The 24,398-nt window shown below is 45.3% G+C and overlaps 1 protein-coding gene across 1 annotated transcript; it reads left to right on the top strand.

The window, feature by feature from the left end:
• Positions 1–800: 800 nt before the first annotated feature.
• On the top strand, positions 801–24,398 carry LOC143925691 (uncharacterized). Its single transcript, XM_077450153.1, has 4 exons — positions 801–5,315; positions 18,357–18,960; positions 19,172–19,293; positions 24,117–24,398. The coding sequence occupies exons 1-4, from the start codon at positions 1,131–1,133 to the stop codon at positions 24,396–24,398; spliced, it is 5,193 nt and encodes a 1,730-aa protein (XP_077306279.1). The 5' UTR covers positions 801–1,130.

Here is a 24,398-nt window from a genome sequence, read left to right as displayed (position 1 = left end):
CCTGAAATGGGAAACCTGTCATGTGTGGACTCGTTTTGAAGCAAATATCATGCTGATCACTAAAATGGATATCTGCAGTCTATAAACCATAGAGAGGCAGAGATATGAATATGTATAACAAAGTGTACCTGGGACAGGGTCATGAGTGTAGACACCTCCCAGCAACCAACCCCTAAACAAGATGACCAGACGATTGGTCACTGGTCGCTGTCAACACCCCCTTTGATTTGACAGAAAAGAGGAGAGGCCAAGGCAATAGGCAGTTCTCCTTTTACCATCCAAGCAGGAACATCTGCCAAGTTTGAGAACCGATTACCTTTGCTCATCGATTGAACTCTGATCAACTCTCGGACATTAATTGCAAGTATTCTACCTTCTCAATTCTACCTTATTTCTTTGTGGCTGTATATTGTCTTTATTTTTTGAAACATCCTTTTTCTGTAAATGTTTTATTCGCACCAACCTTGACCTTTTCATAATAAATCCTTATGTTGAAAAGTGTTAACCTTGTCTTTAAAGCTCTTGATGCAAACTATAAACGAACCTGTCTCTTAAAAGGGCGCTACTGTGATAGAGTAAGGCGCTGAGCAGACCTGTCTGTGGTGGCAGTGTGTGTTGCAGGCGCTTATTCTAATTGGTGTTGCTTAAATTACGAGTCCCCCCGGCTCTGTCTATAAACGGGGGTGGTGGCAGTTAAAGGGTTAATTGTGTAATTAGCCCAGTGACAATCACTCTCAGGCTGCCCGCACCTAGATTGTGGTCCCGCAAGCTGGAAAATCTTGGTGCTGGGTGCAGCTGAGTGTGGCATTGTTACGTAAGTGACAGCGTGGTGTGAGGTTGGCCGGTCCTTTGTCGCCAGTTAGCGAGGAGGGCAGGGATCTGACACCAGCGTTCGTCACATATTGGCTGGCAGCGTAGCGGGATAGTTTCGCATTAAGAGCATTCAGTGCATTGTTAGGAATTAGCTCTGCACTGAAGGATTGTAACCTTTGTGGAAACAGTCCTTAGAGACAAGCTGGTGCACATTATTTTTTTTGTTTACTTTTTTTAAAAAAGAGATATACAGCAACAGCTCCTTTCTACACCTTCTTCCTATCTCTGCTTTCTGTTCTATCTTTTCTGCTTGCAACATGTCTGGGTTATCAGCATATAAAAAGATGAGCAAAAATGATCTGACTGCTGAGTGCACAGAAAGAGGAATTGATGTCGGTGGCAAAAACCGTGATGGCTTGATACATGCCCTACATGAGTTTGATATCCGTGCAGACCAGAACCTGGGGGAAACTGGACCAGAAAGGGTTTCCGCTACTCCAGAGCCCAGTGGTTCAGAGGCGGCCTCACCAGATGGGCATGCAGAGACTGACACTGGACTACCACGGATTGTTACCTCCAAGCCATCGCCGGAGCAGGCCAGCATCAGATTGCCTGGAACCAGAATAGACTGTCCTCAAATGCAGGAAACGCTACAACACCTCAGGGAGATGGATCCTGTGGTGTACCTGCAGTTCCTTGAGCGTCAGGCTGAGAGAGAGGCTGCGGAACGCAGGGCTGAGAGAGAGGCTGCGGAACGCCAGGCTGAGAGGGAGGCTGATCGTCGGCACGAACTGGAGATGGCTAGGCTCCAGCAGCAGCGACAGGTTCAGAACCTCGGATCCCTAGAGCACAGGGATGACTCTCTGCCAGTGACCCCGGCAGCCAAATTTCCAGTTATGGAAAAGGACAGTGACATTGACGTGTATCTACTGTCGTTTGAAAAAACTTGCCGTCAGTACCATCTGCCCCCAGCACAATGGGCCCGGTACCTGACGCCAGGGGTACGAGGCAAGGCCCTGGATGCTTATGTTGAACTGTCAGAAGAGCAAGGCGGTGATTATGAGGCCCTAAAGGCTGCAATCATCCAAAAGTTTCAGCTAACCCCGGAAGTGTACCGGAAGCGTTTTAGGTCCTTGCAAAAGGGGCCTGGGGACTCATACCTGGATGTGGTAAGTCGCTTACGCACCACATTCCGGCAGTGGACTAAAGGCTTGAATGCCGATTCTTTTGAGTCCTTGGAAGATCTTATGATTGAAGATCAACTTTTGCACATTTGTCCTACAGACGTCAGACAGTTTGTGCTGGAGCGAAAGCCAACCTCTGCCAAAGCAGCAGCAGAACTGGCAGATACCTATATCCACTCTCGGGTATCTGACCATCGCAAGGCTCCTCCAAATGGCCGGAAAGGAGGGAAATCACACATGGCAACCCCTCCTCTACCTACCAACCAAGTTCCTCAGCGGCCGGAACCTGCAGCTCCTGGGGCCAAAGCCTTTGTGACTGACAACCGCAAATGCTATAACTGTGGGAAAAGCGGACATCTCCGGACACAGTGCCCTGAGCAGAAGAAGACGACAACCCCTGGCCATCCGGCCAGCAACCCTTCTGCTGTGCTGCTCGTCGGTGGAAAACCTCCAGGAACCAATGTCAACTTGCAGCCAGTCATTATAGGCCAACGAACTGTAACAGGCTTTCGTGACACTGGAGCCGAAGTCACTTTGGTCAGACCAGAGGTGATAGAAGAAACAGACATCATCCCAGAGAAGTACCTTTCCCTGACTGGAGTTGGGGGAACCTGTTCCCATGTACCTCGTGCCTATGTTTTCCTGGATTGGGGTGCCGGAAGTGGGATGAGAGAGGTGGGTGTCTCTGAGGAGATCCCCACTGCTGTGTTGTTGGGTTCTGATTTAGGTACCCTTGTTTCTTACTATGCCCCTGCTAAGAGCACCCAGGATGCTCCCACGGAACCTTCTGGACCTACCAAGGTACTGTTTACAGATGTTGGGGTAATATCTGGGCAACCTGTGGATGGACAGAGGGAGGGGGAGGGTGGAGTTGAAGTGCAAGGTCCTCCTTCAGAGACAGGAGAGGAGATCCCCTTGCTAGTGAAGGTACCTGATGTATGTTCCAATGTTGCTGAACTGATAAAGGTTAAATGTGATGATGATGATGACAATGATGATGATGATGATGACAATGATGACGATAATGATGATGATGATGATGATGTATTGCCAGTCTTGGTGGTCACTCGCAGTGCTGCAAAGGCAGCCGAGGTGCAGGCACTGATCGCAGAACAGCAGGAGGAGGTCTCGGGGCCCTCTCCCTGTTCTGACCCAGTGGACTCCACCTCTGTTGAGCCTCAGCAGCCGTCCTCGTTTGCCACAGGACTGCTGGCTGAGAGTTGTGGTCCCGCCTTTGAAACAGCACTGCAGACAGACCAAACACTAGCACAGCTCAGAAGTCTAGCTGATCGCCCCCCTGCAGAGAATGACAAACAAAAGGTCTACTGGGACAAAGGGAAACTGTATAGAGAAAATTTGCCTGCAGAGGGGAATGAGGCTGACATAGGTGACAGACAGCTGGTGGTACCCAGTCAATTTAGGGGACCACTGCTAAAAGTAGCCCATGAGATTCCCCTCGCAGGGCACTTGGGGATCACTAAGACCCGAGGGCGGTTGGTACATAACTTTTATTGGCCCAGGATGCTTGCTGACATAGCTGACTACTGTCGGTCCTGTGTTACCTGCCAGCGAGTTGGCAAGGTAGGGGATGTCCACAAGGCTCCACTAAAACCTTTGCCTGTGATTGATGAACCTTTTAAGAGGGTGGCAGTGGATATCGTTGGGCCTTTGGCCATCCCTAGCAGTTCAGGCAAACGTTATATCCTTACAGTTGTCGACTATGCCACACGTTATCCAGAGGCGGTGGCTCTCTCCTGCCTCCGGACAGACAAGGTCGCTGATGCTCTCCTGGGAATCTTCACAAGAGTGGGATTCCCAGCCGAGCTCATTAGCGATCAAGGCCCTCAGTTTGTGTCTGACTTGATGCAAGCTCTCTGTCAGCAAATACAGATGACGCATATCATGGCCAGTCCTTATCACCCACAAACAAACGGCTTGTGCGAGCGCTTCAATGGCACCTTGAAACAAATGTTGCTAACCTTTGTGCACTCCCAGGGCAAGGACTGGGAACGGTATCTGCCTCATCTGCTGTTTGCTTACAGAGAGGTGCCTCAGGAGTCCACAGGCTTTTCGCCATTTGAACTTCTGTATGGAAGGAGGGTAAGAGGGCCCCTGGACCTAATCCGTGAGACCTGGGAGGGCAAGATTGCCGACCCAGAGGTCTCTGTTGTGGATTACGTCCTAAAATTCAGGGATAAAATGGAGACGCTGGTGGAAATTGTGCCGGAAAATATGACCCAGGCCCAGACCAGGCAGAAAGAGTGGTATGACCGTAATGCTAGGGAGCGGACCTATGACATTGGTCAGAAGGTGTATGTTCTGCTTCCCCTGCGGCAGAACAAACTCCAAGCAGCATGGGAAGGCCCGTACACCATCACCCAGCGTCTGAATGATGTCACCTACTTGGTCAGGTTGGGAGAAGGGAGTAGACGGCAGAAGGCCATTCATGTGAACATGATCAAAGCCCATCATGAACGCACGGCCTATGTCATGCCAGTCTGCAGCAGGCCAGAGCCTGAGGAGGCTGATCCACTTCTAGACCTGCTAGCTGACACCAGGGAGGTAGACTCAGAACTCCTGATAAACTCCAATCTTACCCCCAACCAGGTACCTGGACTGAAGCAAGTGCTTGCAGTGCATGGTAGCAGGTTTACGGGAAAACCTGGGAGGACGCATCTCGCTGTCCACCAGGTGGACACTGGGGCACATCCTCCCATTAAACAGTCAGCCTATCGCGTCTCCCTGGAGGTGCTGGCTGACATGAAAAGGGAGGTGGAGGAAATGCTACAGCTGGGGGTGATTCAGAAGTCCCACAGTGCCTGGGCGTCCCCAGTAGTCTTGGTCCCCAAAAAGGACCAGACGACCAGGTTCTGTGTGGACTACCGGAAACTGAATGCCATCACCACTGCAGATGCCTACCCCATGCCCCGGATTGATGAGCTGTTAGATAGGCTGGCGGCTGCACACTATATCACAATCATGGATCTGAGCAGGGGGTACTGGCAAATTCCTTTGGCCCCTGAGGCTCGAGAAAAGTCGGCTTTTATCACCCCATTCGGCTTGTTCGAATTTACCGTCATGCCGTTTGGGATGAAGAACGCCCCAGCTACCTTCCAGAGAGTCATGAATGACTTACTGGAGGGGCTGGAAACCTTTGCAGTAGCCTACCTGGATGACATCGCCGTGTTCAGCCCTACCTGGGAAGAACACCTGGGGCACCTGTCACAGGTCCTGGACCAACTGACAGCTGCCAATCTGACCGTCAAACCCAGTAAGTGTCAGATTGCCATGACCAATGTGCAGTACTTGGGACACCGGGTAGGAGGGGGCACCCTGAAACCCGAGACCGGGAAGGTTGATGCCATCCTGGCATGGCCTACCCCCCAAACCAAAAAGCAGGTTATGTCTTTCTTGGGGACCGCTGGCTACTATAGGAAGTTTGTATGTAACTATAGTAGCCTGGCTAAACCTCTGACTGACCTAACCAAAAAGAAACTGCCCAAGGTGGTGTCTTGGACACCAGAATGTGAGCAGGCATTTCAGGCCTTGAAGGAGGCGCTGGCCCGCGCTCCTGTGCTACAGGCTCCAGACTTTACCCGCCGTTTCCTAGTGCAGACTGATGCCTCTGCCTATGGATTGGGTGCAGTCCTGAGCCAGGTGGATGATGCTGGAGAGGAGCATCCCATCCTCTACCTGAGCCGGAAGCTGCTTCCCAGGGAAGTAGCATATGCCACGATCGAAAAGGAGTGTCTTGCGATCGTGTGGGCTCTCCAGAAGTTACAAACGTACCTTTATGGACGGCACTTCACTGTGATCACAGATCACAATCCCTTGAGCTGGCTAAATCGTGTGGCTGGGGAGAATGGCAAACTGCTTCGGTGGAGCTTAATTCTTCAACAATACGATTTCACCATCCAGCATAAGAAAGGCAGCACCCATGGCAATGCTGATGGGCTGTCGCGACAAGCCGAGCCTGCAAGAGTCGGTTGCGTCAGGAGGGAAATTGTAGTTCCCTCCCATGCAACCACCTAAGGAGGGAGGTGTAACGATATCACGTCTGAGCCAGGATATATTGTAACTAGTTGCCATTTTGTGTGGAAAGCAGCCATGACAGTTTGGCTGACCTTAGAATAAACTTACAGAATAATCTAAACTCCCCCCTCCCTTGTCTTAGGAATTCCAAAAGCTCTTAAAATCTTCAAAGGGAAGAAAGGTTATCTTAGCAGAGAAAACAAGGCTCAAGTTGCCTGGCAGATATTCCGGCCTGTCGTAAAACTGTCACTTTCTCCATGCAGACAACCAACAGATACCCGTCGTAAATACTTCCAACCAGATAGCGTGCAAACAGATTAGTAAAGTGTTGAAACGTTAACATTTTTTATAACTTTCAAAGCCATCATAGCACAGCCATAATATGGATATATTTAGTTTCCTTGGATAATTTCTAACATTTCAAGTCCAAACACCCCTATGCCAGGTCATATGGGAAGCCACTGGGACCCCTTACTCCTCCAAGGTAACCCTGAAATGGGAAACCTGTCATGTGTGGACTCGTTTTGAAGCAAATATCATGCTGATCACTAAAATGGATATCTGCAGTCTATAAACCATAGAGAGGCAGAGATATGAATATGTATAACAAAGTGTACCTGGGACAGGGTCATGAGTGTAGACACCTCCCAGCAACCAACCCCTAAACAAGATGACCAGACGATTGGTCACTGGTCGCTGTCAACACCCCCTTTGATTTGACAGAAAAGAGGAGAGGCCAAGGCAATAGGCAGTTCTCCTTTTACCATCCAAGCAGGAACATCTGCCAAGTTTGAAAACCGATTACCTTTGCTCATCGATTGAACTCTGATCAACTCTCGGACATTAATTGCAAGTATTCTACCTTCTCAATTCTACCTTATTTCTTTGTGGCTGTATATTGTCTTTATTTTTTGAAACATCCTTTTTCTGTAAATGTTTTATTCGCACCAACCTTGACCTTTTCATAATAAATCCTTATGTTGAAAAGTGTTAACCTTGTCTTTAAAGCTCTTGATGCAAACTATAAACGAACCTGTCTCTTAAAAGGGCGCTACTGTGATAGAGTAAGGCGCTGAGCAGACCTGTCTGTGGTGGCAGTGTGTGTTGCAGGCGCTTATTCTAATTGGTGTTGCTTAAATTACGAGTCCCCCCGGCTCTGTCTATAAACGGGGGTGGTGGCAGTTAAAGGGTTAATTGTGTAATTAGCCCAGTGACAATCACTCTCAGGCTGCCCGCACCTAGATTGTGGTCCCGCAAGCTGGAAAATCTTGGTGCTGGGTGCAGCTGAGTGTGGCATTGTTACGTAAGTGACAGCGTGGTGTGAGGTTGGCCGGTCCTTTGTCGCCAGTTAGCGAGGAGGGCAGGGATCTGACACCAGCGTTCGTCACACCCCTTATCTGTACGCTTGTTAACATTTATAACACTTCTGATAAGTTTATGCTTATGTTTGGTCTGTACCTGGGGACTGTGGATAATGTTTTCTTTCTTGATTTTGCAAATATCTATATTATTATGTCTGTATTATTATGTGTCTTTATGAAAATTCACAGTTAAAAACAAAAAAACAAAAAAAATTATATGTGTTCTAATTCCTTTCCACTCTGTCCAAAAATGGGTGAACTAAACTCTGCAGAGAAAAGATGTCCATCTTCATAGGACACTGCAAAAAAAGTATCATGGAAGTGTCCAATTCCTCCTAAAATTAGCAGAATTACCCAGTGGTCCCAGCTTCACCTGACTCTGTGTCCCTTGATGAATGATTAAAAAAAAGGTTCTTTGCACATCTCTCCTGCCAAAAACCTTTATTTTCTGTAGCGCCCTGTACAATAGGTAGGTGCTAGAGTGAGGATTTTTGGTAGGTTCTGTCAGAGATCTCCCCGGAGGCCTAGTAGTTTAATAGCACGGTGGACTACTGTACCCAGCCAGCCCAGCTTGCAAATCCGTACCCTCGGGCCTCATCAATTTGACACTATTCCCCACAGTCTGCCTTCTGCTCCAGGACTCCTCATCAATGACCGTGTAATGATGAGGACTTCATCCATGACCGTGTAAGGATGAAGTTCCCTCACAGACTCCCTGGCATGTCTCCACATCCAGATCTCCACTGTGGTATACTCACTGACCTTCTTCTGCCCCCAGTCCATGGTGAAGAACTTAACCTGACTGTACATTCCGACAGCTTTTCCTGACCCTCTGCTCCAGGAATTCCTCATCAATGACCGTGAAATGATGAAGGCTTCACCAATGATGAGGAGTCCTGGAGCAGAAGAGAGACTGTGGGGAATAGTGTCAAATTGATGAGGCCCGAGGGCACAGGATTTGCAAGCTGGGCTGGCTGGGAACAGTAGTCCACCGTGCTATTAAACTACTAAGCCTCCGGGGAGAGGTACTGCAGGCCTCTGGCCTAGTAGCAGCAATCAATCAGAGTCAGCATTAGAGACTATTCAGAGTGGGAACTTTTGCATATAGAAGAGGATGTGACAGGAAACATAATGTGCTACAGAATAAGTTTCTGCAGGAGGGAAGGATTCCTGGGAGCAATAGCCTGCAGGAGTTACGCAGAGGAGGAGCAATAATCTGATGCAGGGAAGAGACTGTGGATGTTTCATATGTGCATCATTTCTTCAAGACTCAATCAAAGTTCTAATTTATAAATATGATGGCAAGGTAATTTGATCTATGGGCATCCCATATACACTTTCCCCAACCAAGTTATATCCCCCAATAAACAAAAACAAAACAAAGCAAATGACTGTTCATTGTCTCAGAAGTGATATACGAAGATCGGGCAGCAGGGTGATATGGTGGATGTTAGTAATGGCAACACACCGCTACACTTCTGGTGATTTTTTAAAGTGGGCTTAGTTCTTTCGTTTTACTTTAACCACTTCAGCCCCGGAAGCATTTGCCCCTTAGTGGGCATTTTTTGCAATACGGCATTGCGTCGCATTAACTGACAATTGCACGGGTGTGCGATGCTGTACCCAATCAAAAATTGACGTCCTTTTTTTCCCCACAAATAGAGCTTTCTTTATTGTTATTTGATCACCTCTGCAGTTCTTTTTTTTTGCACTATAAACAAACGAAGAGCGACAATTTAAAAAAAAGAAACAATGTTTTTTTTACTTTTTGCTATAATACATATCCAAAACAAAATGTATAAAAAAAATGATTTATTCATCAGTTTAGGCCGATATATATTCCTCTACATATTTTTGGTCAAAAAAATCCCAATAGGCGTATATTAATTGGTTTGTGCAAAAGTTATCGCTTTTACAAAGTATGGGCTAGTGATGAAGAGAGGGGGCTTTTTCAGCCCCCAAAGGGGGGGGGGGGGGGGTGGGACTTTACATGAAGCACGTGACTGCAAAAAAGTAAATAGGTGATCATAAGGGAATTTTATTAACATGATCCTAGAACATACAAATGATGATCACAATTTACATATAATTATGCATAAAATACAAAAATGAGTCATAGAGTAGATAGACATACATCGTAATATTCATATCAATTGTAAAATGATAAACAATAATAACAAGAGATAATAATGGGTAAAGCAATCAATCACTCAATAAAATTTCCCTAGTTCACCAACAATCCGAATGGAGCACAGCAATAATTAAACAGTATAACCTGCAGGACCTAAGGCCTCATTTAGACCTGTGAGGATGAGTAATTAATCATATTGTAGAGGATGTGAAAGGAACACGGCAGATGTTAGCTCTACGTGTTTCGTGGCTTCCATGCCACACGTCAGGAGCAAGCACATGTAATATCGATAACTGTAAAGATATGAATTTGAGCAAGAGCGGGATAAACAAGGGCAGGTATAATCAAGGATGAGGCATAAAAACCCCTATAACTACGGTATGTAATTATACTCACTAGAGTTCTATATAATGGTGGTGTAGTGGTGGGGGACCATAAACCATCCGGAGTACCCCCAACCGGGAGCCGCAGCAGGGGGCCCCACAGAGACGAAATGGGTGCCAAACAAGGCTGGCGCGAGAACCGAGGCGTATCTAAAAGAGAGGTGGGGTGATGATAAATTCATCAACCTATAATAGTGGTACAAGGAGGTGAAAATAAAGAGCTGAAAAACCGGTACAGGTGAAACCATCAGTGAAAGTAAGAGGCAAGGTTGCCACTAAATGAAAAGTGAAAAGGAAAGGGGAATTAAGCACCCCATAAGTAAGAAGTGGGGTGTTAGGAAGTGAAAATAAAGGACATAGAGCCCAGGCTAAGGGGGAGTGGAAAAGGGTGACCAGACCACACAGAAGGTTGTCAGTAGTGACAAAGAAAAAGAGGTAGGAACCAATTAAAACTGTGAAAATCAAAAAGGCAGTGAAGGGAGTGAAGAGTTTACCTGACAAGATTTTAGATCCCAGAGAAAAAAAGGAGAATATAGAAACCCGAGTGTAGTGGTGTCCGGTGTGGGGAATTCCTCGAGTGCCCTAACCGCCCAGAGAGACGCCCATATAACGCCAACGCGGGACCGCCCACCAACGTCACGCCGTGTGGCGAGGGGGGAAGAGCGTCGCAAGCATGGCCGGAAATATACGACCAAACGGCACGCTACTGACTCCCCTCAAGCCCACGAGTCTGGAAACAAGCACCAGTGCGCAGCGCCACCGTGAAGGGGACGTCACACGCATAGCGTAGGTGCGTGATGTTGACGCTCAAAGGCGGCGTATCCACCCACCCCAAGGAACAGAGGTGGGAGGAGACCCAAAATGCACGTCACAGCTCCCGGACGGGGAGAAAAAAAAACCCAACGGCAAAACAGCCCCACCAACCAACCACCATCGGTAATAGAACTCTCTATTAGTTCAATTTGATTACTTCCCCTGCTCCTATGACCTATTGCGTATCCTCCCCTGTTTTTTTATATTTATTTATGGTCTATATCTTTTAATTATCTCAAACTTTTTGACTAATTTTTTTATTACTTTATATTCTCATCCATTTTTATATGTCCATTATCACCTAATTAGCTAGGTGTTCTATTACCGATGGTGGTTGGTTGGTGGGGCTGTTTTGCCGTCGGGTTTTTTTTTTCTCCCCGTCCGGGAGCTGTGACGTGCATTTTGGGTCTCCTCCCACCTCTGTTCCTTGGGGTGGGTGGATACGCCGCCTTTGAGCGTCAACGTCACGCACCTACGCTATGCGTGCGACGTCCCCTTCACGGTGGCGCTGCGCACTGGTGATTGTTTCCAGACTCGTGGGCTTGAGGGGAGTCAGTAGCGTGCCGTTTGGTCGTATATTTCCGGCCATGCTTGCGACGTTCTTCCCCCCTCGCCACACGGCGTGACGTTGGTGGGAGGTCCCGCGTTGGCGTTATATGGGCGTCTCTCTGGGCAGTTAGGGCACTCGAGGAATTCCCCACACCAGACACCACTACACTCGGGTTTCTATATTCTCCTTTTTTTCTCTGGGATCTAAAATCTTGTCAGGTAAACTCTTCACTCCCTTCACTGCCTTTTTGATTTTCACAGTTTTAATTGGTTCCTACCTCTTTTTCTTTGTCACTACTGACAACCTTCTGTGTTGTCTGGTCACCCTTTTCCACTCCCCCTTAGCCTGGGCTCTATGTCCTTTATTTTCACTTCCTAACATCCCACTTCTTACTTATGGGGTGCTTAATTCCCCTTTCCTTTTCACTTTTCATTTAGTGGCAACCTTGCCTCTTACTTTCACTGATGGTTTCACCTGTACCGGTTTTTCAGCTCTTTATTTTCACCTCCTTGTACCACTATTATAGGTTGATGAATTTATCATCACCCCACCTCTCTTTTAGATACGCCTCGGTTCTCGCGCCAGCCTTGTTTGGCGCCCATTTCGTCTCTGTGGGGCCCCCTGCTGCGGCTCCCGGTTGGGGGTACTCCGGATGGTTTATGGTCCCCCACCTCTACACCACCATTATATAGAACTCTAGTGAGTATAATTACATACCGTAGTTATAGGGGTTTTTATGCCTCATCCTTGATTATACCTGCTCTTGTTTATCCCGCTCTTGCTCAAATTCATATCTTTACAGTTATCGATATTACATGTGCTTGCTCCTGACGAGTGGCATGGAAGCCACGAAACACATAGGGCTAACATCTGCCGTGTTCCTTTCACATCCTCTACAATATGATTAATTACTCACCCTCACAGGTCTAAATGAGGCCTTAGGTCCTGCAGGTTATACTGTTTAATTATTGCTGTGCTCCATTCGGATTGTTGGTGAACTAGGGAAATTTTATTGAGTGATTGATTGATTGCTTTACCCATTATTATCTCTTGTTATTATTGTTTATCATTTTACAATTGATATGAATATTACGATGTATGTCTATCTACTCTATGACTCATTTTTGTATTTTATGCATAATTATATGTAAATTGTAATCATTATTTGTATGTTCTAGGATCACGTTAATAAAATTCCCTTATGATCACCTATTTACTTTTTTGCAGTCACGTGCTTCATGTAAAGCCCCCCCCCCCCCCTTTTGGGGGCTGAAAAAGCCCCCTCTCTTCATCACTTACATTGGGATGGAAATGTATGACCTTACCGGGCCATTATTTCAATAAAAGTCCCTAGGGATGGAAATGTGTGACCTTACCAGGCCATGATTTCCTGAAAGTCCCTAAAAACCCCTCCTTCTCTCTTTGCATATACATTAGGGATGGAAGCACGTGTCGTTGCTCTATTAGTTCAATTTGATTACTTCCCCTGCTCCTATGACCTATTGCGTATCCTCCCCTGTTTTTTTATATTTATTTATGGTCTATATCTTTTAATTATCTCAAACTTTTTGACAAATTTTTTTATTACTTTATATTCTCATCCATTTTTATATGTCCATTATCACCTAATTAGCTAGATGTTCTATTACCGATGGTGGTTGGTTGGTGGGGCTGTTTTGCCGTCGGGTTTTTTTTTCTCCCCTTCCGGGAGCTGTGACGTGCATTTTGGGTCTCCTCCCACCTCTGTTCCTTGGGGTGGGTGGATACGCCGCCTTTGAGCGTCAACGTCACGCACCTATGCTATGCGTGCGACGTCCCCTTCACGGTGGCGCTGCGCACTGGTGCTTGTTTCCAGACTCGAGGGCTTGAGGGGATTCAGTAGCGTGCCGTTTGGTCGTATATTTCCGGCCATGCTTTGCGACGTTCTTCCCCCCTCGCCACACGGCGTGACGTTGGTGGGAGGTCCCGCGTTGGCGTTATATGGGCGTCTCTCTGGGCAGTTAGGGCACTCGAGGAATTCCCCACACCGGACACCACTACACTCGGGTTTCTATATTCTCCTTTTTTTCTCTGGGATCTAAAATCTTGTCAGGTAAACTCTTCACTCCCTTCACTGCCTTTTTGATTTTCACAGTTTTAATTGGTTCCTACCTCTTTTTCTTTGTCACTACTGACAACCTTCTGTGTTGTCTGGTCACCCTTTTCCACTCCCCCTTAGCCTGGGCTCTATGTCCTTTATTTTCACTTCCTAACATCCCACTTCTTACTTATGGGGTGCTTAATTCCCCTTTCCTTTTCACTTTTCATTTAGTGGCAACCTTGCCTCTTACTTTCACTGATGGTTTCACCTGTACCGGTTTTTCAGCTCTTTATTTTCACCTCCTTGTACCACTATTATAGGTTGATGAATTTATCATCACCCCACCTCTCTTTTAGATACGCCTCGGTTCTCGCGCCAGCCTTGTTTGGCACCCATTTAGTCTCTGTGGGGCCCCCTGCTGCGGCTCCCGGTTGGGGGTACTCCGGATGGTTTATGGTCCCCCACCACTACACCACCATTATATAGAACTCTAGTGAGTATAATTACATACCGTAGTTATAGGGGTTTTTATGCCTCATCCTTGATTATACCTGCTCTTGTTTATCCCGCTCTTGCTCAAATTCATATCTTTACAGTTATCAATATTACATGTGCTTGCTCCTGACGAGTGGCATGGAAGCCACGAAACGCGTAGAGATAACATCTGCCGTGTTCCTTTCACATCCTCTACAATATGATTAATTACTCATCCTCACAGGTCTAAATGAGGCCTTAGGTCCTGCAGGTTATACTGTTTAATTATTGCTGTGCTCCATTCAGATTGTTGGTGAACTAGGGAAATTTTATTGAGTGATTGATTGCTTTACCCATTATTATCTCCTGTTATTATTGTTTATCATTTTACAATTGATATGAATATTACGATGTATGTCTATCTACTCTATGACTAATTTTGTATTTTATGCATAATTATATGTAAATTGTAATCATCATTTGTATGTTCTAGGATCACGTTAATAAAATTCCCTTATGATCACCTATTTACTTTTTTGCAGTCACGTGCTTCATGTAAAGCCCCCCCCCCCCTTTTGGGGGCTGAAAAAGCCCCCTCTCTTCATCGCTTACATTGGGATGGAAATGTATGACCTTACCGGGCCATTATTTCAATAAAAGTCCCTAGGGATGGAAATTTGTGACCTTACCAGGCCATGATTTCCTGAAAGTCCCTAAAAACCCCTCCTTCTCTCTTTGCAAAGTATGGGCTAGATTTAAGGACTTTTATTTTTTTTATTTTTTTTACTATTAATGGCGGCCATCTGCGTTTTTAGCAGGACTGCGACATTGCGGCAGACAAATCTGACCCCAAATTACACTTTTTGGGGACCAGTGACATTTTTACATTGGTGCTATAAAAATGCACTGTTCAATGTAAAAATGACACTGGTAGGGAAAGGGTTAACACTAGGGGACGAACAAGGGGTTAACTGTGTTCCCTGGGTGTGTTCTAACTGTAGGGGGGATGAGCTGCCAGGGACATGACAGAGATCACTGTTCACGATGACTGAGAACAGTAGATCTCTGTCGTGTCTCCTGTCAGAATGGAGATTCACCTTGTTTACAAAGGCAGATACCCTTTCTGTCTCTGTACTAGGCGATCACGGGTCGCCGGCAGACATCACGTCTGCTCGACTCACGGGCATGCTCTTGCAGCGAGTCCGAGTGCAGGCAGGCGGCGCATGCCCGCATCTGCGCGAGCCATCATACAGCTACAGCGATTTGTGCGGGAGAGCCAACCTGCTGTTGTATAACAACAGCGGCTGGTCGACAAGCAGTTAAAAACCTGAAGTAGCATGATTTCAAAGTAGCAGGTCAGTGTGATTTCAGGTGCTACATGAAAGACATCTGTGCGACTTCATGCACAGATGTCTATTGAAGTCGCACCCAAAATCAGCAAAAGTAGTGCAGGAACTACTTTTGCAAATTGGTGCAGCGCCGCAAAGTCAGTGAAGCTCAGATTGGAACAGTGCCATTGCCGGCAGTAAGTTGTGACTTGTCATGCGATTTGATCTGTCAAATCGCTCTAATGTGAATGAAGGTTAAGAGAGGTTTATAACTGCTGTCAATTTTTTTTTGACAACTGTGCCCCTTTGGGGAGATTAATGTTTACTTCCTGTCCTATTGCCATTGCGAAAACAGAAGTGAGAGGAAGTTCCTACAAATTAAGGGACTCTCTTATGAACTCCCAGGTCAAAAGAACTAGAATCTCCATTGGAAGATTTCCCCTCTATTACTTTTATGGGGAAAACTCAAAATTTGGGATTTTCTTTTGCTTTTCCTTTCAATGATAATGGTAAACAGAACAAGTGGAGAGGTTAAATTTCCCCTGTTATGCCGCGTACACACGAGCGGACTTTTCAACATCCAAAGTCCGAAGGATTGAGTCCGTCAGACTATCCGATCGTGTGTGGGCTGCAACGGACTTTTGACTCGCCAAAGTCCGAAGGACTTTAGAATATGGAACATGCTTCAAATTTTTCCGAAGGAACTCCGCCGGACCCGGTCCCCTTCGAAAAATCCGCTCGTGTGTATGCTACTCCGACGGACTAAAACCGACGCTAGGGCAGCTATTGGCTTCTGGCTATGAACTTCCTTATTCGAGCCGAGTCGTACGTCATCACGTTCGAATCCGTCTGAGTTTAGTGTGATCGTGTGTGGCCAAGTCCGCTCAGCCGAAAAGTCTGTCAGAACTCCGTCGGAATTCCAGCAGAACTCCGACGGAACTCCTTCGGAAGTCTGTCGGACATAAGTCCTCTCGTGTGTACGGGGCTTTAGACAGCAATAAAAACCCAATAGGTGGAGGTGTGGTCTGGCTGCAGAGCATGTTGGCCACCTTGTACTCCTGCCCTGTCACGTAAGCTGCTTGCACCAGTCATATACTGAAGCCTCGTACACATGATCAGATTTTCTGCTGGGAAATGTGTGATGACAGGCTGTTGGTGGAAAATCTGACCATTTGTACGCTAATGTTGGATAGCAGGTTTTAAAATTTTCCATGGACAAATGTCCGTTGATGTTGTCAGATTTTCAGAGCGTGTGCAAAAAAGTCCATCGGACAAAAGTCCAAAGTACAAACACGCATGATTGGAAACAAGGAATAGCCAGAAGCGAATTAGCATTCGTGACATGGCAAATTCTGAAATCTTGAAATGCAGTGCACAATTCTCTTCTTCTTGAATGAGATAATAATAAAGCTGCTTTGCTGGTGATACTGATGGAGTTATTGCAAACAAATTTTCAAAGGGTTTTTTTTTCTAGTGATATCAAGAATATTATTATGCTTTTTTTTTATTATTTGGGCAAGGTACCACAACACAATTATCCCATAGTTTTTTAAGATCAAAGATAAAACTATATTGGTGTCCCTTGTCAATTTTACATTGTATTTTTTTTTAAATGTAATTTGCTTACTCCCAAAGTGTCATTTGAAGTAAAACACGTAGCCAAGTATTATTCTACACATTTTTTTTATTGTGCATTAAAAAAATAAAAAAAATAAAATTAGAAGTGCATTCTATGCATCCAAAAATATAAAAAATATAACAAATCAAATCATTATTCAACCAAAAAGTCAGCAATAGCTCCAAGGCCAATAATAAATAACACGTTAGCTCTTCCGATTCCACAACATGTCTGGTTGACGAACGGCCATTCAGAAATGAACTGAAAAGCTTGAAATGAAAAGCTTGAAATGAAAAGCGTGAAATGAAAAGCACGAATCAACACTCTCCAAACTTCTAATAACACGAAACTAGCAGAAAGAGCCCAAAGGGTGGCGCTAAGGAGCTGAAAAAACACATAGTACATCAGTACGTTTGTGTTTGTTGGCCAACAGTTCCTTGCCGTTTGTATGCAAGACAAGTTTGGGCAAGCACTCTTTGGACAAAAGTCCATGGTTTTGTTGGCCAAAAATCTGATCGTGTGTACGAGGCTTAAGGGAGGGAAAGGTGGCCTACGGGTGGGGAACCTCCTGGTAACCTTCCAAAATCAGCTCATCCCAATCCTGACCCCTAAAGATGATCTCAAATAGTTGCACAACTGGGGTCTCACCTCATCTCCACCACCAAGTACCCCTTGGCCCAAACAACCATAGAACATCTCTGATCCATGGGTTCCTGCCAGTAATTCCTAAATTGGTTTCATACTGTTTTCATTCACGTCCAATGAGGCATTGAAAAACTCTGACATTCACAGACATGACTAGGCATGATGGGAATTGTAGTTCTTGAGTAACTGGAGGGCCATAGTTTGGAGAGCCCCTGCTCTAGGCTCTTTAAGCTCTCACAGGAAACATCCTACTAATTTGTCTTCTCTATTCCTTTAAGAGGATTTGTAGGATACATGGAGATGCATGCATGGAACAAAAAGGAATATATACCCTTTACTCATCTACATGAAGATCCTATCCCAGCTTTGATTTATTCCTACCATTTAAACCCCCGAGCTCCATGGTGGACGTGTAGTGTGAGAGCTCTGATCGCCCGCCGGAGAAATCCACCACCATCCGATTCCTCCAACGGATCTACAGACATACCTGACATCCTCGGACAGCTCATCTGCTGGTGCACCCAACAAAGATGGGCCGGCGGCGTAAGCTAGTACAGCAGCCTAGTAAACTAGACTCTTATTTTGCCTCAGGGCGGGCCGCGTCAAAATGGCGAAGACGCGCGCGCACAACAGCTGCGTCATCTGGCCGGACAGACCACACACAGCCGCCACTCACCTTCTGGAGCCTCCAACCCTGCTTTCTTTCACAGCGGCTCCTTGTCGGAGGCCCGAGCCCCTCCACACGCAGCCCAGTCAAAGCTAGGCCATGGAGGGACTCTCCTACTAGGCCGCAGGTCGCGCTAGAGCCAGCAATGGAGGTAAGCGGGCAGCAACACCACACAGCTCCACAGGACATTCCCAGGGGAGACCCTATCACAGACTTCCCCACCACAGATGCACTAGTCTCAGAGAATACCCTGAAAGAAATGCTGCTGTCTTTGCAGGCGTCCCTTCATTCTGATATGATTAGGGGCATTAACAACTGCCACAAAGAAGTACAAATGCTGGGCGCCAGGGTAGATAGGGTGGAACAAAAAATGGGAGAATATACATCCTCCTACAATGTCATGGTAGAAGCACACGCTGCCCAAGGGGAAGATATACAATGGATAAAGGATAAAATCGCAGACCTCGAGGATAGGTCCATGAGGAACAACCTCAAGCTGCGGGGTATTCCTGAATCTATCCAATCTGCCCAAATCCTGCAATACGCCCAAGCTATGTTTTCTACCCTGGTGCCAGAATTGACAGTGCAGGACCTTATAGTGGACAGGATACATAGGGTACCCAAACCCACCTTTCTCCCTGAGGAAACACCAAGGGACGTCCTATTAAGAGTCCATTATTACCACGTGAAAGAAAAAATCCTGTTGGCATCCCGTAACCTGGACAAACTGCCCTCACAGTACGTGGATATCAGGATGTTGCCTGACCTATTCAAGCACACACTACAGTGCCACAGAAACCTAGCATCCCTCACTAAAGCACTGAGGAACCACGGCATGGAAATATCCAGCTACGCTTTGTATCTCTCACAACGTGGTTACGGTAATGGTCTCCAAGTTTGAGGAAGGGATCACAACCCTAAGAAAGTGGGGCATTTTAGCTGAGCTGACAGATACCAGCACGCCACAGGCACACCCGACACATATGCAAGAGGAATGGCATGTGGTATCCTGTAAACGTTCTCAAAAGAAAACAACTGGTGGAAATTCAGGACACAATGACTGAATATCCGTTGTTTCTTTGTCTATATTAGAGAAGGGTGTCTCCTCTTCACCTCCCATCTGGCGCTGTAATGTCCGTCTACTGCAGGAACCCAGCACCCATGATAAAATCTTAAACCACATACGCAATTTCTTCACAGACAACAAAGATTCGGTACAAGATCCCTTTGTCCTATGGAATTCTCATAAGGCATTTATGCGGGGTGTACTTATTCAATTAGGTGCCCAATAAAAAAAGGAAACGCACACAATTAAACACCTTATTGCAAAAAATTTATGATACGGAACACTTACATAAAATATCCCCAACACATAACTTAACCAAGGAACTCTCAAGTCTTAGGGAGTCACTACGAATTCATCTATCCCAACAATACGACAAACACCTACACCGCCTACAACTACATTTTTATGCTAACGCCAACAGAACAGGCAAATACCTAGCAAACAGATTAAAAGTTGCCCATAGAATATCCAGGATACCATTTCTCTACCATCCCACGACCCACCATAAAATAGTAGACCCACAAGCCATAGCTAACCACGTCGCTGAATACTATCGCAAACTATACAACCTACAAGAAGACCCCACTATAGTCCAACCATCCACGACCAAGATCCAATCTTTTTTAAGTCACCTACAACTTCCCAGTCTTTCCACGTAACAACTTTCCGAATTTAAGGCTGCCATTTCAGCTCAAGAGATAGAAAAAGTAATAGATAGCCTTCCCAATGGTAAATCACCAGGGCCTGACGGATTCTCTAATGAATATCTCAAGACATTTAAACTCACGTTAATTCCATACCTGACACAAGTTTTTCATAAAGTAGAGGACACCGCCTCTTTTCCCCAAGAAATGCTCAGAGCTCATATAGTCACGCTCCCAAAACCAGGAAAAGATCCCACCACCCCAGCCAATTTCCGGCCTATTTCCTTAATTCGGATGTGAAGGTTTATGCGAAAGTTCTGGCAAGGAGGTTGATGTCTATAATACCGACACTTATACAAGGCGACCAGATGGGCTTTGTGAAGGGGAGACAAACTTCCAACGCCACTAGGCGTATAATAAATGTGATACACTCTGTGGGGGTGAACAAAACGCCTTCTGTGCTGTTATCTATTGACGCAGAGAAGGCGTTTGACCGGGTTCATTGGGAATATATGCAAATGGTCCTAACAAAATTTGGTTTCCAAGGTAATATCCTGACGGCTATATTAGCTCTCTATTCTTGCCCATCAGCTCAAGTGCAATCTGCAGGATTCCTATCCAGAATCTTCAATATAAAGAATGGGACCAGGCAAGGTTGTCCATTGTCGCCTACCATTTTTAATCTCATGATAGCACCCTCAGCCGAAACAATTAGAATCTATCCTCTCATACAAGGGTTTCCATATGGACCAAAAATGCATGCGATTAAAGAGGAAGTAAAGGCAAAAAAAATTTTTTTTTAAAAGCACACCCTGTAAGGCAAAGGCATAATGAGCTAGTATGCATAGCATACTAGCTCATTATGAATAACTTACCTGAGAACAAAGCCCCGAAGCGTTCCTCCGTCTTCCTCTTCGACGCTGCCATGTATCCCGGAGCGACTTCCGGGTCTCGTTGCTCCAGCACTGTGATTCGCCGGAGCCACGATGACGTCACTCCCACGCATGTGCACGGGAGCCTACACTCGTGCCCTGCCCAACGCGCCTGCGCGCCGCTGTCTATGGCGCATGCGCTGTAGACAGCGGTGTCTGTCTTCGGGTAAATATCTCCTAAACCGTATAGGTTTAGGAGATATTTCTTGGACCTACAGGTAAGCCTTAATCTAGGCTTACCTGTAGGTCAAAGTTGGTTGTAAGGGTTTACAACCACTTTAACCTTTTTTGCGGATGATGTCATCCTACTCTTGACTGACCCGAAACGTTCGTTACCCCAGGCACATAAAATCCTAATGCACTTTGGGGAAGTGTCATACTATAAGGTGAACTTTGGTAAATTCCTAATTCTAGATCTAGGAATACCCCCTAATATACGACATTTACTGAGAACCCAACTACGTGGAGTGATAACGGTATTGTATATCTAGGCATTACCCTGACAAATAACATCTCCACTCTCATTAAAACTAATATGGCTGCACTCATCCCTAAATTGGACACCCAACTTAAAGAGATGTCCAAGAGAGAACTCTCCTGGATGGGGAAGGTCACGGCATATAAAATGATGATCTTGCCACAGATTGTCTACCTATTTTGTACCATTCCCGTCCCTATCCCTACTAAATACCTTAACAAGCTTTCGAGTATGGCCTGGTCATTTATCTGGGGAGGGAAGAGAGCTAGGTGTTCTCGAAACAACCTCATCACCCACAATAAAGTTGGAGGTGCTGGACTGGTGGATATACAGGGCTACCTGCGTGCAGTCAGACTTGACAGCATCAAATATTGGTTATTGGTTCACCACTCAGGAACCCCCTTTATGGGTCGACATTGAACAGTCAATCTCACCTACTGATGACCTAAAACTTTTCCTTTTGAGCGATAACTCGGCTCCTTGGAATATAACATCTCTGTCTCCGCCCATGCAAACCTCCTTATTTACATGGAGGCTTTACCTTAGGTTGACAAGTACCGTAGCCCAAACTATAACTTATCAGCTACCCTTGGTTCTACTTGAAGCCAAAATCCCAATGTTATCAGTAAAAGACTTCACTGAACATGGTATCTCCTTGATATCGGACTTGTATGATGGCCGCCAACCCAAATCCATAGAACAGTTAATAACCCAATACAACTTACCTAATACTATATGGTTCTCTTGCTTGCGCATTATGAACTTTCTCAAAAACCATCCAAATCCAGAAGTTTGTGCCCCACCCAAAACCTGGCAGTTTTACACTAATACGAACACTAACATGAAAGGTATTTCTTTTTTCTATAACCACTTACAAAACAAACTTATCCTTAAGAAAACAACAGCAATGTGTAATTGGGAAACTGATCTAAACGCTACATTCTCGGACGACCAATGGCTATCAGCCTTTCACGCAATACATGCCTCGACGCACTGTGTTCAGCATTGGGAGATGACGATAAAAATTGTCAATAGGTGCAATACACACCATATAGATTATCAAAATATTTTCTAAGCTCTTTACCGTACTGTTGGAGACAATGCGGTCAAATTGGAAATCTGTTACATATGTTTTGGGATTGTCCAAATGTGCAAAGTTTATGGAATCAAGTGTTTGGTCTAATCTCTTCTATCACCGGGGTACTATCCTCCCCTTCGCCAGCTCTAGCATTACTACATATAGGTATTGACAAATTCCCACATGAACATAAGGCGGTAGTTAGCCATATTCTATTAGAGACCCGAGCGTTTATATTAGGCATGTAGAAAACGAATACTATCATTAATCTTTCTGAAATCTCCAAAGCAGTTCACAGGAACTACACATTTGAACGCCTTCTTGCTATTAATTCTTTACAAGGTGGGAAATTTTATAAAAGTTGATCCATATGGTCTAAAAGTGCTAAACCTTGAGGGGTAAATAGAAAACTTGATCCCAAACAGAAATTTTCGGTATCGATCACATAGTTACTTGCTTTTACGGATTCGATTTTATGCTTCTAATAGATTGTGATGGAATCCCACCATGCTCTTTCCTCTATTACGTAAGGACAGACTGTGTATATCGTACTTCTGTCTGATCTATTGTTTTGCTTATGCAATTCCTTCTCTTGTTTTTAGTTTATTGTATTCTATAAAAACTTCAATAAAAATCTATTGATGAAAAAAAAAAAAATTTCTTCAGCCTCTATAGGACTCATAACATGGTCTGATCACACGCAAGTCACCATTACTCTGCGTTCCAATTTTGCCTCCAAATCTAACACCACCCGGAGAATGAACTCCTCCTTTCTAACGAACACAAACTACAGAACACAGATCAGGTCTGAAATTAAATCTTATTTCTGCTATAACTCAGGCTCTGTCTCCAACCCTAACATAGTTTGGAATGCCTACCAATCAGTTATTAGAAACTTGTTTCTAAAAATTGGTGCCCATGAGAAAAAAAAGGCACTTTGAGACAATCGCCCATTGCGTAGCTCACATTTGTGCACATGAGTTCAGCAACACAAATTCCCCCACTGCTCAAATCTCCAGTGAGCTTTGCTAGCTCTGCCTTAGTTCCTAATTCCATAAGGGCTTTAACTTTTATATTAAACACCTACTGTATGGCTCACTTGGTATTCCCAAGGAAACAAACTGGGTAAAATATTGGCCAACCAATACAAACACAAGATGACTCAAACTAAAATTTAAAATTGAACTTGAACATTTATAATCTCACTGAATCTAACACAGGGCTGATGCTTACTGACCAAGCAATTCAGTCTTCTTTATCTTCAGCGCAGCTCCCTTCAGTAATACGCAACCAGTTTAGTGAGCTGTCTCAGGCATTTACTGAAGACTAACTCAAAACACCTATTAAATCGCTTCCTCTTCCCTGACCTATTAACCCCTTATTTTTGCAACTCCTTAAATAGATTTGTCTCTACAGGGGATTTCCCTAGGAAGTTGTCAGGGCTGGGCTCAGCCCTTCCTTCTCAGAGCTCAGGCTGCTCCGCTTTTGGTTAATTGCCAAGACTCATCATTCCACAGTGACTCATCTGTTGATCATAGCCTGCTAGTCAATCAGTCTGCTGGCTATTTAAGCTGCTTGGATCAGATCTTCTGTGCCTTTGTCTTGGATAACATATCTGGATACTCTCTGCTGTGTTTTCCTGTTAAAGACTTTTGCTTGGCTGACTTCCCTTATGGTTCCTGATTCCTGTTTGCTGCCTCTGACTTCGCTGATCTCTGGACTCCTGTTTTACTGGCTATGTTTTGACTACATTTGCTCTGTTGGTACCATTTTATCACTTTTATTAAAGTGTGATTTTTACTGCATTTCTGTCTCAGTCTGATTCATGGTTCCTGACAGGAGTCTTTAGAAGCCTTAACCATTACCATCCAAAAGCCAGCTATATCCTTTGAGAACCCAGCTAATTATCACCCCATCTCCTTGCTTAATTCAGACCTAAAACTCTATGCTAAATTAATAGTGACCTGCCTAGCAAAATATATTTCTACCCTCATACATACTGACCAAGTTGGGTTCATCCCCAGCCATCAGGCATCTGACGGCACTAGGAAGTTTATTACCCTCATCCAATGGGCCGAGCATCACCGAGCACCTTCTCTACTTATCTCTTTGGATGTTTGA

Source organism: Lithobates pipiens, unplaced genomic scaffold (genome assembly GCF_037356315.1).
Source record: "Lithobates pipiens isolate NorthernLeopardFrog02 unplaced genomic scaffold, aLitPip1_a1.2 Scaffold_22, whole genome shotgun sequence".
NCBI lineage: Eukaryota > Metazoa > Chordata > Amphibia > Anura > Ranidae > Lithobates > Lithobates pipiens.
This window is presented reverse-complemented; position numbering and strand designations above follow the sequence as displayed.